General features: G+C 41.2%; 1 protein-coding gene across 2 annotated transcripts in view; it reads left to right on the forward strand.

Annotated features, from left to right (window-relative positions):
- ABLIM1 (actin binding LIM protein 1) overlaps positions 1-16,844 on the forward strand; it is a 143,575-nt gene that overhangs the window by 59,699 nt on the left and 67,032 nt on the right. For both annotated transcript variants that reach the window (XM_055719883.1, XM_027812088.2), the window contains exons 5-6: positions 5,882-6,008; positions 7,083-7,176. In XM_055719883.1, coding sequence (XP_055575858.1) covers positions 5,882-6,008; positions 7,083-7,176 — 221 coding nt within the window. The remainder of the gene's footprint in view (positions 1-5,881; positions 6,009-7,082; positions 7,177-16,844) is intronic.

A 16,844-nucleotide genomic window follows, 5' to 3' on the forward strand; every position in this document is an offset into this window, starting at 1 on the left:
ATGCTTACATCAATACAGAGGGGGGAAAAATAAAACTCCTTTGATAAAATGTTGTGTTAACTAACTAGAGCTGTTGAAGAGCATTCATCTTTCCAAATCACTTTAAATTACATCAGATGATGAAAGAGCTATTTACAGTAGTGATACATCCGAGATGTATATTAACCTGTTTCTTAAAAAGGCAAGTCAGTGTTACGCACTCACAGATGGTTAACAGGGACTTGCATTGTAAGCAAAGAATGCCAGTTCATGCCATTGTGACTTCTTTCCATATTTTATTAAATAATTTTACTTTCTTTAAATATTTCTTTTGAAAATATAAATTTTTTTACCAACTTGTCATTTATAATAAACAGTCAAAGCTATACTCCACTTCCCATGGGAAATGTATTTCCCTCCATTGTATGCACTCAGCCTCTTATTGTTAGATTTCAGGAGTACAAGGCTGCCTGCATGGGTTTGTTTTGCCTTTAGCAAAAGGGCAATAGTGTGTTTTGTTCTGACAAACATTTCCCATCCTTGCATTGGCAAAGAGGAAAGGCTCTGGCAACAGATTTCTTGAGTTACATAGTGAGATCTAAATCCTGGATGTGAAATTCCAATATGTCCTTCTCTGACTTCCAGAACTCAAATGGTTCAATGATCAAATGGTTATGGTTTAAATTTGAAAGCATTTATTATACTGTAAACAGACAAAGTGAGTTGGTATTTTTAGCTTTGACAGAAATATCTTGATCTGGAAAAGCCTGTGTAATACCATCAAAACATTAACTTTAAAACAAGGCTTTAAAAGGCATTGCGTGATCTGTGGTTAAAGGGGACTGAGGAAAAACTCTGGTCTTCCTAACTCTATGAGAAATGCCCAGTTCTTCAAATTGCCACAGAAGAATTATTGGCATGCAAGTTGTTTTTCAAGGTGGCTAAGAGTTATTTATAATTAAAAATTTCTTGACCTTGAATCCAGTTATAATATTCGCCTCTTTATTCAATTCCAAATCACTGTTCCTCATGACTTGCTTTTTAGGTCCAGCTATGCTTGACAATATATTTCTGTGTAAGTCCCATGAAAACTTGTTTATTTCTTCTAAAAAATAAAAAAACTCCAAACAATAAAACTTCCCCCCCACACACCCCTTACTTGTTTCAGGGCAGAAGCCTGCTTGTGTTGTCTTTATAAAAATAATGTATCTGTGTTTTATAGGGAGGGGAGCAGTAACAAAAGAAGTGTAATAAAAGTATCACTCCTGTGACTGGTGGGGGGGTTGTGGCAGCTTCAGACTTTATCTAGACATGGCAATGGCCATCAGGATTGTAAGGAACTTTTTGGTGACTTAATCATGCATTGTTAAGTCAGACTGCTACTAGCTCTGTTCACAGAGGTAACATTGCATGGAGTAGAGTTGGTATGCTCATGCACATGACTTTGCATAACCATGTTCCTTAGGACAAAAGAGGGTAGAGATGATTTCCTTTTCCTAAGTTACACGGGGTGAGCAGAGAATGTGAGATAAAGATGTATTTGCTAGAAAATTGTCAAAGCAATCCAAATGGGAGTGGGGTAAAGTCATGTGCAGTGTGCTTAGGGTTAATACAGCTGTATCTGCTCCAAGTCCACCTGTGCTGTGAGGAGGCTGCACAGCAATTGGCTGAGAGAAGGGGAGGGAGGCAAAGGAAAAAAATCTACAGCTTAATTTAGGCAGTTGCTAAATTAATGAGTTGCTGTGCAGTATGTTTCACTCTTGGATGTCTGGGGTGATGCAGATGCTAAAAAGGGAGACGCATTTTCTCATCTTATCTTTACAAGCAAGGTGTCATGGGTAGCAGCTCACTCTGGCCTACATCTTTTAATTAGGCTGCGTGGGGGGTGGAGGTCTTAATCATATAGAATATTATAGTGCCATGGTACTTCCCTTTGTCCTGTCCCCCCACTTTTCCATGCTTTTGGGTGGGCTGACTCCAAATCACAGCCCTTTTGTCGTGGCATTGACATTTGCTTTTGTATCTGAACACATCAAATATGTCACCGTTCGGGACTATTTTATCCCAGACCTATAGCTTAAATGTATTAGGGTATATCTTCAAATTGAGCAGGCCAAGCCAGAGTATGTGAAAGACACAGCAGGTATGCTTAAGCATCTCTGGCAGAGAATCACATGAGAAGCCTTTGCTTGGCTAAAAAATGGTGCTGTCAGCTAATGCTGTTATGAGAGTGAGTGAAATCAATTTTTATACATGTCTGAGCAAGTGGACATAGCTTGTGGAGGCATCACAGACAGCCCAGGGAGGCTACACTATGCTTTGCGTAACTGTATGTCCGGTGCTCTCTGATACAATCTTTTTCTCCCTGCTTAGGATGGATTTTGGGGGAATACATTATTTTCCTGATGTTCCCGGAGAGCATTCTTGTGAGTGGGTCCCTACTGAAGTCATACTGCAGTGCTTTTATTGAGAGATGGCTGTCATACAGCTGAAGATTCTGAGTATGGGTGCAACACACACATTTCTTATGAGAATCAGTGCCATGGAATATCTAAAATCTTCCTTCAGCTTAAATGTAATTCCACATAGTGTTTTTTGTGGTATGCTTTTCTTTAGATCATAAGTGCATATAGGAACTGTACTGCTCACTCTGGATTTTAACCAGTATACTACGCTTTCCTCCTCCTCCTCCTTTTCATTATCTTGGCACAGCTGCGTGCATGGATGTACAAGGAATGGGAGTAGGAAAGAATCTGGGTTATATGACAAAAAGAAAGCACAAGAAAGGCCAGGGAGTGCAGTCTCTTAGACCCAGGTATGAAGCCAGAGAGAACCTTGTGAGTACCATTGCACAAAATTTTGGGAAGGGTTTTCAGAATTTTTTTAGTACAAGTCTGCTCTGGCGTGTGGTTGTGGACCACTAGTCTTACCTCACAGCCCTTTTATTTGCAGTATGTGATGGTTACAGGTTATAGGCTGATGCAGTATGTGCTGGTTACAGGTTATAGGCAGCTGCAGGCTGTGCTTAGTGTGATACTGGATCCTGCCTGTATATGTTGAGTGTTGGTGACATTCAGCCAAAGGCTTTAATGTGCCTCATGGAGGCCTGAGATCATAAATAGGTTTTATTTGTAGAATTTGGATGAACAAATGGTCTTTTCTTAGCCTAGCCCAGCCTTATTTGCTTTCTATTTTAGGAGATAATGGTAATTGCTAGTTTTTCATGTATATACCCAACTGTTTTTTTTTTTTTTAGTTAAAAGCCATCTCAGCCTATAAGACAGTACTGGACCATTAGTTTACTTGGATTCTAGACATTCAATGTATCTGTGATATTAACAGAATGGAAATAAGGATTTTATTGTAGTCATGCAAAACACTTCAAGGAAGCCAGAAAGAGTTAAGTAAACATCATTGTTGCTATAGAATGATAAAAGCATGTTATCAATCCCTTGTATTGCACATGAACACAACAGTAAGTGTGGTGATACTACTTTTAGCTTACGAAGAAGCAATTAAACAGGTAGAGATACTAAAGAGATCCCTACTTCCTCCATGTAACCGGTTTTGACACCGGGAAAGACAAAGATGCTGGACTAAGTAGACCTTTTATGTAAGGCAATTTTTCTTTTCTTCACTGCTTCAGAAATTCAGTTGGAAGCAAAATGAAGTGCTTTAAAAATCTTTCTTCATTCCATATCTGAGAAATCTAAGCCTTATGGAAGCTTCATGGATAAAGCTGCAAAAAGCATGGAAAACAGAGCAGGTATTTGGAACGATTAATGTAACAGGGAATCTATTTGGCAGGACCTCAGGTCAGGAATGTGGAAGCTGGCACACTAGGGAGAAGCAGTAGTGCTAGGAAGCTGAGAAATGGGTGCTGTTTAAAACTGCAGTTCAGCACTCGCTGAGACTGGAGGAAAGATCCCATTTGTTGTCGCAGTTGGAAGGCAAATCACATGGTCTCAGATTTAGCCTAAGAAAAAATGAGCTGGAAGGAACCCCAAGACATGATGCAGTATCCTCCCAAAACCAAAGGTAAGATCAGTGTACCAAAGCCATCCTGACAGATGTTTGATTGCTAGTCCCCTGCACAGCCTCGTGCTGGAAATTCCAGAGCTTCCCTTGGTGACCTGTTCCAGCCTTTGCTGTCATTACAGAGTGCCATGGAAGAACAGAGGGATCTATTACATCGTGTCAGTCCTTGGCGTTTCATGATTTCAATTTGTAACATTTGCCCTTTAGAGCAGAGTCCTGATATTGGGACTTCTCAGGGTTGCTTTTCAAGTCCAAGTCATGTCAAGAGTTTGTGGCTTGCATTTCATCACAAGATACCATGTGCTTAGTCCCCATACTGCCCCCTCCCCCCCCCCCCTTTTTTTTTTTAAGGGATTTGAGAAGAAGAAAAGCAGTGACAGAATGAGGGACATGCTGCAAATGGTGACCTGGATAGCAGGAATGCACAGCAGATATCTGAGGCTCTCTTGGCTCATTATCCAGCAAACAAAAGTCAGGCCCTTTGGTGTCAAAAGGAGTGACTCCTCTCATTATCAGTTGCGGTAATAAACTTGGACTTGCCCTTTTGTGAGGTGTGGTGCTTCCTGGGCTGTAAACCCATGAGGAGATGGAGGTTTTCAGGGTGTACCTGGTCAGTCAGCTTGAGCAGTGCAGCCAGGATGGTCTTTTCCCTGGTGCCTGGGCTCTAACTGCTCAGATTGCTCTGTTCTTATTGGGCTCCATTTGTTGCTATTTGTTGATGTTCTGGGCGTATGGAGAGGGTGTTACATTTGCCAATGAAACGCTGAGTTTTGGGTAATAAAATATGGAAAATCCTTTGTTCTAGGCTGTGTCCTCTGTGGTTTTCATGTGTGCCTCAGTTGATGGGCATTCCCTTTCTGCTTCACTGGTCTTCCAGGCCTTCCCTTCCCTCAGTCTCTGTCCCCCGAGGCTGGGCACAGAAGCTGCAGCACAACCCTTGCAGTTCAGTGCTGGCTGCCACATCAGTCTCTTCAGATCTTACCATGTGTTGAACTGCCCCTTACCAGGAAATCTCTTTGGGTGTTTTATGTTTGAATGGAGAGGAATGGGAGCTTGGGGCTGAGCCAAAAATTTCTGATTTGACATAAGATGTTGTGGCATCCTCTGGGACAGAGGGCATTCTGTGCTCCTGGCTTCAGCTTTGCATTCTGCCATCAAAGAGTCTTTCAGAATCACAGTGAAAATTGAGTGTCAACTACCAAGGTAGTACCGAAATCCCTGCGTGAGAACCCTTATGCCAGTTAGAGAGCGTGAGAACTACAGTTTCTCACACCTGCAGGTGAAAGACAGCACGCTCTGCCCTGCCCTGCAGCCATCGCTGCTGGCATGCTGTCACCCTTGCCCTAGGCTCGCCCTGAGAAGGGGTCTCTCCCTCGGTTCCTGGCTGAGACGTGCCCCCGGCCCTGACGGGATGGACACAGCGGGCTGTGCTGCCACCCAACGGGGGAGCGCAGCACCCCGCCGGCGCTCCCGGGCCGCCCGCGCCAGCTCCGTGTCAGCTATCAAGATCGTGCTCAAAGCAATACGAGGAATAATACCGATGGCTTTAGAAGACAGGAACTTTTTGCGGTGATGGTTTGTGTAGCTCGTTCCTAACAAAATCTGAATTTTGTTCAGAGCTTGTCTTCGAGTCATAAACAGTGTGAAAAACAGAAGAGGTACTTTCCCTTTTCTACTAAGTATGTCTGTAATAAGGAAGACTGAACCTTTGTACAGGACCTGGAAAGTGTTTGAGGGAAGGAAAACATACATTTGCGTTGCTGCGCAGTTCTCTCCTTCCGTAATAGAGTACTGCAATGAGTGTGTGGTTAGTGAGGGTTAATGAACCAAGTAACTGTCAACAAACGTGTTTGTTTATTTGCAGATTGTGCTGGCTGTGGAAGAGACATAAAAAATGGACAAGCATTGCTAGCTCTGGATAAGCAGTGGCACCTGGGATGCTTTAAGTGCAAGGCCTGTGGGAAGGTCCTAACCGGGGAATACATCAGCAAGTGAGTAACTTCTGCATCTCTTCTGCACTCTTGTTGCTAATGAAGAAGAGCTTGCAGCAGAATTCATCTTTCAAAATCCAGTTCTGAGCACCTTTCTGTATACACCAAAATCTTTGTTCCCGATGAGAGCTGAGTTAGGAAAGGAAACTGAAAATTGTGAGTGGAAGGTGGTATTTAATGATAGTAGTCTATATTTAATACCAGTATGGAAGAGGGTATATCTCCATGTTCCTACAAAGGATTAGCTGAATTCCTGCATGTTTTCTGTGTTAGCCAGGTAAAGCTTTGTGCCTTTATGCTTTCCAACATGAGATTTTGAAGGGGTTGGGGGGAGGGGGAAAGGAACCTGTCCATTGCCTGCCTTTGCTAGGGGATAGAGTAAGCATGATGATGTAATTGACCTGACACTATGTTTCTCATCTCTTTTATAAGAAACTGTTGAAGAGGGTTTTGAGCAGAATGAAGTGTAGAGGAGGAGAATGGGGAAAAGTAGTGTAATGATGAAATAGAGGGAATGAAGATACAGTCTCTGTTCCCCCTCCTCAAGCATACAACACAGTGAAAAAATAGGGAAACTGTTTCAGAAACCTGTCATTAAGGGCTATATAATGTTTAATAAAAAAAAGCATCTGTAATTTCTCAAGAGAAGGTCGGTGCCTGAGAAATACTCCTAAGCTGACTAGTGTTTCCACTTTTACTATATGTTCCTTATTTGTACTAAAAAACTAAGTAACTTACACTTAAAAGTAACTGCTTATACTCTTGTAGGCTACCAAACATTTTTTTTTTTGCTGAAGTGCAAATTGCACCACCTGTAGGTGTAGAGAGTATATTCTAAAGAATAAGATTTACTTCAGTGGATGCCTTTTCTTGATGGGACTTTAAGGAATAATTCCAAGAGGCATTAATGAGAATAGGATTTTTTATTTTTTTTTTACAACAAAATATTTCCCTTGAACTCTCTCCCATTTACCTATTGCTGTGTGTAGGAGTTTGAGGCTGAAGGCAAGGCAAAAGTGTAGGTCATGGTGTAACCTGTTTATTAAAAGGCGATTTGTGAATTTTCTTTTTCAGAGATGGTGCTCCTTATTGTGAAAAGGACTATCAAGTTCTTTTTGGAGTCAAATGTGAAGCATGTCACCAGTTCATTACTGGGAAAGTCCTAGAGGTAGGTGTTTTGTAAAACAGAGTGTAAGAATTGGGCCATGTCCCATTGTGTCCTCATGCAACCGCAGAGAATACAAGAATTCTCATCAGAAAGCTTTTTCTACTGATTTTAAGGCAAAGTTGCTAATTTTCAGAAATATTTTCAGTGGTTTAGCTTTGCAGTCATCAGGAAAAGTATGTGATAGGGAATTAATTGCACTAGTTTCTATGGATCTGTGGTTTCTGTGTTTCTCTTGTAATGGTGACGTACAGAGTCTGTTGCACTGCTTGTTCTGTGTCAGGTTTGGTATACTTTTAGAAGTAATTTGAGTATTGGAATCACCTGTGGGAACTGTAAGTTTGCCAAAACTTATGACAAGAGATTTCTCTTTTTAAATGAGGCCAAATGATCTGAATGAGGCTGAGAAGGTGAGAGGGCAGAAGGTACTGGAGAGGTAAATTACATGTCCAGAAATGAGAAGGTAGAAACCATCTGAACCACTTCTTTTGTTGACTCTTAGTTGGAGTCCTCAGTGTTCTCATTGAAACTGACCAAATCTTTTTAGACTTCTATCTTTTGTTGTCAGTACTGGTCTCCTTCTCCTGTGGCTGTGATGAGTCTCCTTTGAGCTGGAATCTTTGAACTATGCATGGATTCCTCTGTGTCATCTTCAAAATGTTTAAGGGGCAAAAGTGCAGAGGACTTTCCTTGTCACGCTGTCATTGAGATATGAGAAGCAAAACTGTTCTCTCTTTTCCCTGTAGGAAATTCTGTTCAATGGAAGGAACCTAAGCTTTGAACTCAGGTCTGGAGCTGGGTGTATGGCTTGACTCCAGCTTTAGTGATTTTTAATACCCTACTTTTCCTTGGAAAAAGGCCTTTACATAATAAAGTTTGTGGAATAAATGGGGAACCACAAAGAACTTCAGTTACAAGTGAAGAGGAAACTGGATGTACTGTATGTTTTTCAGTGAATAACAGAAAATAAACCTTGAAAGTGTTACAGAAATAAAAGGAGCTGGGATTTGCTGGTGAACATGTATTACAGGTTCTCCTATTTGTGTTGCATCTGCTACGGGTGTAAGACTGTGTCAGCCCTCATATAAATAGTTTCAGGTTTGACATGAAGTGGTAAAAGCTTGTGGTTCTAGTTCTGGGGGTTTCTCTAGTCCAATATTTGGAATATTAACCAGGCTGGTAGCCACCAAATGAGGGACTCTGAACGCGTGTGGACACGCCGTGCATTTGTCACTGCATCTGTTGGAAGGAAGTACAATTTTTTAATTAGCCAGGTTCTTGAATCTGCCTCCTTTGCAATGTGTGTCTAATTCCTTTGGAAGCCTGCATAGATAATTAGAACAATCTGAGTTTTTCTTTGAGTAGGAAGGCTGTGTCTCTGGCTTTAATCTAGTGGTCTGCTACCGTCTGCTTATCTATTCCCGTCTACTGATGAGTTTTTCATTTTAGTACTATGTATTGGTGACCCCATAGTTGCATTCCAGTGCAGGAAGCACTGCAGGAGAGAAGTGAGTTTGGGAAGCATAAAATAATTCTAAACTTATTTTAGATGACATGATACAAGCAATGCAGCCTGTTCAGAGACATGGAGATGAAAATTATAAAAGGGAAGGTAATTGGAGCCTGTGGAGAGCTGGGAAGAAATAAGCTATTCCTATTTGGAGCCTTCTGTGTGATGGAAGTGAATATAGCAAGCTTACACTCATGTTACTCTTCCTTGCATCAGTGAGAAAGAAACCTAGCTTGCTGAGAGGATCATCAGCTGTATCCTTTCAGAACCGAATAAATTGAGACTAAGGAAAGATTCAGTCGATTGACCTAGGATTTAGGTGTCCATCATAACCTGAACTTTAGCTTACATTATCAGAGACATTGTGTCCCAGGCAGAACCTTGATGCAGCAATTTGGTCCCAGGGTTGGTTTCTTACTCTCCTGGTAGCTATTTATTATCAGAAGAGACAACGTTTTGGTGAAGCAATGAAATATGACCAACCTCTTGCAAGAATCCACCTCTTCTAAGAGTCAAAATGAGATTACAAACCCAAAGATTTTTCCATTTCACTTAGCCCCTGCAGAATCAGAATATGCTGATGAATTAGAAACAGACCTTTTGAATGATCTTACCAATACATGGAAATATTAAGCATGTTGAGTTCTGGGTGAGACTAGAAATTTTGCTTGAATATTTGTGGCTCTCATTGATTATCAGAGGCATAACTCATAATAATACAGTAGAGGGCAGCAGCAGTTCTCAATATGTAACTAAGACCAAACTCCTCTAAAGCCTGTAGAAGTTGAATTACACATACAGTGCAATTCTTGAAGGCTGAAACTTTCACTGTAAAAATGTGTACTGTGACGTCAGGGAGGCCGTTCAGACATTGGCTTAACTGCATTACAGTATGTATTGACAGTCTGAATAGAATTATAGAACAAATCACAGAATGGTTTGGGTTGGAAGGGACCTTAAAGATCATCTATTTCCAACCCCACTGCCATGGGCAGGGACATCTGCCACTAGACCAGGTTGCTCCAAGCCCCGTCCAACCTGGCCTTGAACACTGCCAGGGATGGGGCATCCACAGCTGCTCTGGGCAGCCTGTCCAATGTCTCATCACACTCATAGTGAAGAGTTTCTTCCTAATACCTAATCTAAATCTGTCCTCTCTCAGTTTAAAGCCATTCCTCCTTGTCCTATCACTACATGCCCTTGTAAAAAGTCCCTCTCCAGCTTTCCTGTAGTCCCCTTTAGGTACTGGGAGGCTGCTGTAAGGCCTTCCCAGAACCTTCTCCTCTCCAAGCTGAACAACCCCAACTCTCCCAGCCTGTCTTCATAGGAGAGGAGCTCCATTCCTCTGATCATCTTTGTGGCCTCCTCTGGACTCGCTCCAGCAGGTCTGTGTCCCTCTTATGTTGGGAGCCGCAGCGCTGAATGCCGTACTCTGTCCTGGTGGGGACTAGCAGGAGTGGAGTAGAGGGGAAGAATCACCTCCCTTAACCTGTTGGTCATGTTTCTTTTGCTGCAGCCCAGGATTTGGTTGGCTTTTGGTGCTGTAAGCGCACATTGTCGAGCCATGTTGAGCTTTTCATCCACCAGCACCGCCCACAAGTGCTTATTCTCAGGACTGCTCTCAATCCATTCTCCACCCAGCCTGTATGGATACTGGGGATTGTCCCAAGCCATGTGCAAGACATTGCACCTGGCCTTGTTGAACTTTGAGATTTGCTTGAGCCCACCACTCAAACCTGTCAAGCTCCCTCTGGATGGCATGGATAGTCTGTGAATAGAGTTCTGTAGGTACCACCTGGGAATGCAGATGCAGAGGAGACATTCAAGCAGTTTCTGTCATTAAGTGATGCTTCAAAATATTAGAAGATACAGGTGAGCAGCTAACATTCAATAATCAGAGCAATTTAGCAGAACCATGGACTAGTTTCTTGGCTTGTCCTAGAAACCTTTTACACTGTCAGAGATGCACTGTTCCAAAGGGGCAGTACTGATGCATCTAAATTAGACTAAAGGAACTAATAAGTCAAAACTTAGGATCAGAAAATCATGTGTCAGCACGTATGCCTGCTTTGGGCAGAAAAGGTACTCTTAAGGATGGGGTCAGAGCATGACATAAATCCTCTGGTAATAACGGAGATGAGGTATCAGAAGCAGCCACAGAACATAATTCACAGAACAGGATGCCACAGTTCAGGGAGGGCTGCAGCACTGTTTGAGGCAGGACAATTAACAATCTCCTTATCCTGTACAGGAAATCACCTGCAACCTTTCAGTGCACCTGGAATTTTAATTCTGATGAAGCTTGAGATTCTCGTGGGAGGATTATTGTCTTCCCTCTTTGTTTCCTTTGGCAACATTTCCTTGGCAAATCTGGGTATTTTTGAGGATGTATATCATGTGGTTGTCTCTTGTCCTGCTGCATGTCTTGGGAAGGAAACCATCTTCTTGGTGTGAAGCAGCAGAATTACAGGAACTGTCTAGGTATAGGTTATAGCATCACTGACCAGCCCGAGTTATACCTACTAACATTGTGGGGGGGGAAAAAACAAAACACTGTATTTTGTCTTTGTTAATAAAAGGTAGTAGTAAATACACTGAGCAGTATTTTTCATTTTATTTTTCAATAAAATTATTTGTTATGTCAGAACAGAGTATACTATTTCATCATATTCATCTAAAGAAATTATTGGAAGAGATTGCTGGGAAGTATATAGTACATTGTCTGCAAACACTTCCCTTTAATGAATCAGAAGTCATTAACAGCATGCCACTGTAGTGCTGCTTTATTTTCTCCTTATTCTTACTACATCTGGGACAGTCTGTAGAAAAACTGAAGGGAGATGAAAGCGTGAAGCCAAGCTTTGGGTTCACAGAGGCTGGTGGTATCTTTTTTTCTAGTAAAACGTTTTTGGGTTGGTTTTTTTTTTTTTTTCCAATTTAAATAGAAATTGAGATTCTTTGCATCATTGCAGGCTTGCAGCTCCTGCTCATTTTTGTCTCAATATGGCTCAGCACCTCTGAAAAATCAGGCTTTCAGTCCTCTACAATGAGTAGCCAGCGGGAGAGACAGGTGCTCCTGGTGTGGTCCTCAGAGTCCTTGTCTCAGAAGTAGCTATGCCATGCCCCTGGTAGGCACCATCAGTAAAGCCTGTCAGAAAGTCCAGGGTTTGAGTAAAACCTGAAGATTCAGGCCCTGAGAGGGTGGACTCCCTCCAGCTATTCCGTAGAGGTGATCCCTCTGCTGAGTTTAAGAAATGCATTACTAGAAGCAGTACTTATTGTGCAATATTCGCATATCTCAGAAGAATGCTCTTTTTTCTAGGCCATAGATCTAACAACTTTCAATACTCATGAAAATATGCAAGAAAAATACCACGTGCATTTATGTCGGCTCAGGTATTTCTCATGTATTACCTGAGACATAACTTTCTGTGACAAATAATCGCAGATGATAGATGAGTGCACGCTAACACAGTAAGTGTGATTAAGTATCCAATATGAAATAAGATATTGCGACTTCTTGAGCATACTGGATACTTTAATACTTGAGTATTTCAGGAAATGTTGTCAAGGCAATAGAGATGAGTGTTTTTCCTTGGGTTTCTCCAGCAGAAAAGAACCTTTATTTATAAAAAATTACTAATTTTCCATTAACTCTGATGAAAAACATTTTTATTGGGCAGTAACAGCATAGTAAGAGTGAGGTTTTTCACTAAGCTATTTTTTTCATAGCTTCAAGGCTTGCCTATTGAAAGATGCCCATTTGACCCTAATCCTGTAAATTTCTATGTAGACATGTATAACTCCAGAAATCGAAGTAAAATTCAGCACATATTTAGCCATTTGAAAGATGCTAGCCTCCATAATTTTTGTCTAATGTGGTTATCATACACAATGTAACTATTCTCCAATGAGAAGCTTTCCATTGACTTCAGAGAATGGTGGATCACACCAATACCTATATATTTCATCCTTGCTTATCTGAAGTGTTTTACAGAACTTCTAAGTAGTATTTTTTTAGTTCTGCAGAAAGACAACATCAGGCAGAAACAGGTGGAGATTTTGCATGAAGTCATACAGAAAGCCTGAGAATAAGATTCAGGTCTTAAGATTTTCACTTTTTTTGGCTTTTGCTGATATGAACGGGATTTGATCTCACAGTCTAGAGATAAAGATGTATATATCTGCTATCAAATCCCTCAACCGTTTTGCTACTCTACGCATTTATTTTCATAATGGTACTTGCTTAATATTCATTTGCAAATAAAAAGCCATTGTGTGATTTCTCCTGGCTGTGCGTAACTCAAGTTCCTGTTCTAATGGGCTGCTGCCTGCCCTGTGTTTGTTTTCTGTGCACTATTGAAACTTACACCCCACCTTGTAAGCAGTGGCATAACGTCATTTTAACAGATGGACCTGAAAAGAGAAATGCCAGGGCACCAGAAGGCTCCCTTGACTTCAGCCTGCAAGGTCAAGTTTAAAATGTGGTTTTGATATTGTAATTTATGGTGAGCTTTGCCTGATTTTAAAGAGGAGTAGTAATTTAAGATGCAGCATTTAATGTGAAGGAGGTTTAGTACTTGTAGATAGTGTCACTTCAATGTGCCAGTATTCATGACTCTGAAAGAAGTCAATTCTGAGACACCTTGACTTCTGAAGTTAGAAATAAATAACAGTAAGGGGGGGCAGGAGGAGGGGAATCCAAGCAAACAGCGAAAGCTGCTGTGATCGTCTAAGGAAACTGTATCCATATTTAAGAGGCAAAGAATGTGAGGCCAAAGAACCCGTAAGTTTCTCCAAGTATTGTTTTCAGAGCTAGATCTAGGAACTGGTTCTTTAGATGTGAATGTGTCTGTTTGAAATAAATAACAAATAGATGACAGAACAACATTGCTGTTTCATATATGAATTGTAAATTATTTATTCAAACAATGCCTGTTTATGTTGTTCAGGGATGTGCCTTCTGCCAACATCCATGTAAGCAACTTTGCTCATGTAAGTGTATTAGTGTTCAGATGCTTCAGTTGATTGACTTTCAGGGAAACTCAGTAGTCTGCATGTTTAAGTAATTTATTTTAAGGAGATTTATGCTCATAGCTCACGTGAAAACATCACACTTCTCTGCAAAGATCAGTACAGAGTTTAGTTTGGTATTTCAGTACCTTCATGCATCTGGTCCTGTGCTTTCTAGGTTGAGGAGCCATGCAGAGAATCTCTTAAAACAAATGAGTTTGATTTCAATTCCATTCAGAAATGTTAAATGAAGGACTAACATGTATTATTCTGCTGAATGAAGTATTTAGTAAGGCTGTTTTCATAGTAGTTATGGAGCAAGTATCACAAAATGTGTCATTTACTGGATTTTAATGATGTAACCTATACTGGTAATACAGGTTGAGGTGTTGTAAAATTTTAAAAGGCTTATAAATGAAGCAATTAATGAAATGAACAAAGACTGGTGGTATGATGGATCCATAAGGGTTTGGTTTTGGTGGTAAAAGTGGTCATTAAAGTTGTGGTAAAATAATATCCCTGAACAATGTATTACCATTCTGTTTTCATAGCACTAGGCATCTGCTGGTTTGGGCGTCTTACAGGCTCGGGAGAGACTTTGCTCTCAACCAGTATCTCCCAGTTACCACTGTCACCTTTACACACCATAAAAATGCAGGGAGAAGGGCTACACAGCAAATGAGAAGTAGTGGAGCTTAGTGCATGCTTAGTTAGGTCTGTCATTTGCTTTGTGTGTTTAATTTTAGTGCTGTTACAGTAAATGAGAAAACATTAACATGTTGCCTGAATGTCCCGGGTAAATGGTAAGAAAAAGCAGCAGCACTGCTGTGGTCGTTTGCCCTTGTAGTCAGACAGGTATATACTGCAGACCACAGGGCCTTTTTGATTGTGGAAAATACCCGTTGAGACATCAGATGTGGTCAGTGCACAGGGCCCGCTGTAAACTCATCCAATGTTCATAGGCTGTGTCTGAAGCGTGATCTCACCCCGAACGTGCAAATAGGATAAAGGGATACGTGTAGCAGCAGTGTGAGCGGTGGCCCCAGCACTCTGCCTGCATCTATCTGAACTGGACTAGAATACAATCTCAGTGTAATTGTTTCTGACAAAACTAGACTATCACTCAAGAGGCTGTATAAATTCTTTGATAGCTGTGGAAATAATATTTAATAAATTCTAGAGAAAGACAGCACTAATCTCATATTCCACAGACACCTCTCCCCAAGAGAAAAACGTTCTGAGTTGTAGCAACATCAAACAGTGACACACAAGTGATGAGAAACGGTCCTGTCCCTGCCTGGGCTGGTGTTTTCCCCCCTTTTTCAGAATAGGTTGGCTGAGTTACTGCTGGAGTGGGTTTGATGTGCAGGGAGGATTATTTGGTGTTTTGGTGGGTGTGTGCAGGAGAGCGCGTGAGTGCGAGCAGAGGAGGAGTGAGACTCGGGGCTGGGTGTAGTTACAGCACTTCCCTGTGAGCTGCTTCTGTGAGAACACAAGCCATCTGCACATTGCTTCTGGTAGTGCTCCCAGTCTGAACGGAGGTGCAGGGAGTCTGCCCGCCAGGCTGAGGAGGGAATGGATTTACACTGAAGATTAGCAGAAGGTAAGCCCCTTCCTGTGAAACTAGATCTGAACTGGAAGGGGTCATGGCTTTCTTTTGGCAGGGAGAAGGTGGTACAGCTTTGCGATGTGACTGAATAGCTTACCAGTGGTATCAAAACAGGGTACTTGTAATGTTGTTCTGTGCACCAGAAGGATTTTTTTAAAAGGCTGTGTGTAGTTATGCGGTTTAGATAAAGGGAGAGCAGATAACTCTCCCTTTTTTGTTTTTAAACTGCCAGTAAGAGAGGAGAATGGCATGGGGCTTGGGCTGTTTCTGATTGCAACTGCTTGCTGATGTATGGAGGAGCAATGCAATTCTTTATCTCAGATCATTCTTGATACAATTTGTTGGCTCTCTTGATCACTTCTGAAGATTTGTTGCATAGAAATAAGGTTAAAGTTTGTTTCCAGTCTCACTGACTGTTGGCTGAGAAACATGTTTTATCAGTGAATGTAGAATACTGATTGGTTTTTTTCCCCCTAATGTGGGTTTGTTTGCCTAAAAATGGGGAAGTGAAAAGTTTAATAATAACTCGGATATGGGTAGATGGTTCAGAAAGGTTGTCTAGGTAGCAGAGTAGTAATGTAGATTTAACTTAATTTGAACTACCCTTCCCTGATGAAAAATATGCTGCTGTAATTGCCTAGAACACCACACTATGCACGTGGTCAAAAATCTAGAATAACTATACTTCCAGAAAAATAACATCAATTGCTTCAAGTAAAAACCTTTCTAACAGCATTTTGGGGATTCCACCCCCACCCCCATATCAGAAGATTGAATTTGGCAAGAGGGGTATCTGTAGTTGGGAAAGACTTGCTATATAAAGCTGACAAAAGAGTATCTGAAGTTGACAGAGCCCCAACAGAAGTTCAGTTGCTGTGGCAGCATAATCAAGGTGTCAACTTCTCAGCAGTGGTTTGGAAACCATCCTTCAGTCAATTTGAACATCAATAGGAAGGGGAGGAATGTTAAGAGAATGTAGGGGTGGTGAATAAGAAGCGAGTTGTAACAAGTAATTTGAAAAAATAACCAATAAAAGCTTCCTTATTGCCACAAAGGGATTTGTGAAATCTTGCGGGTGCTTATAAAACCATGGCTTATCTGTAGAAATTGCTTTTGTGAGTCGTGTTGCTGATTAGGATCTCTATTTCCTAGCACAGCATCTTCAGCTTCTACCTTTTCTTAGTTAAATGTTCTCTAGTGTGTTTCTTGCACTTAATATTACTGAAAAACTCTAGCAAGCTGATCAAAATAATTCAAAATGACATAATGACATTTCAGTAGAGGCATTTATATTAGTATACCTGCCACCAACAGCAGCCTTTGTGATACGCAGGCATTGCATGTGTTCCAGTAACACACAACAGATACTTCAAAAAAGTAGGTTTTTCATGTTGTAAAGGTGCACATAATATGTACCAGCTTTTAGTAGAAGAGCAACTTACCTGAGTGACTTTATTTTACTTGGTACATAGCTGTATTAAGAATTCAGTGGCATGGTTGTCACTGCAGAGCACGTCTTGTTCTCCTCTCGGAACAGCC

Source organism: Falco cherrug, chromosome 9 (assembly GCF_023634085.1).
Source record: "Falco cherrug isolate bFalChe1 chromosome 9, bFalChe1.pri, whole genome shotgun sequence".
NCBI classification, from domain to species: domain Eukaryota; kingdom Metazoa; phylum Chordata; class Aves; order Falconiformes; family Falconidae; genus Falco; species Falco cherrug.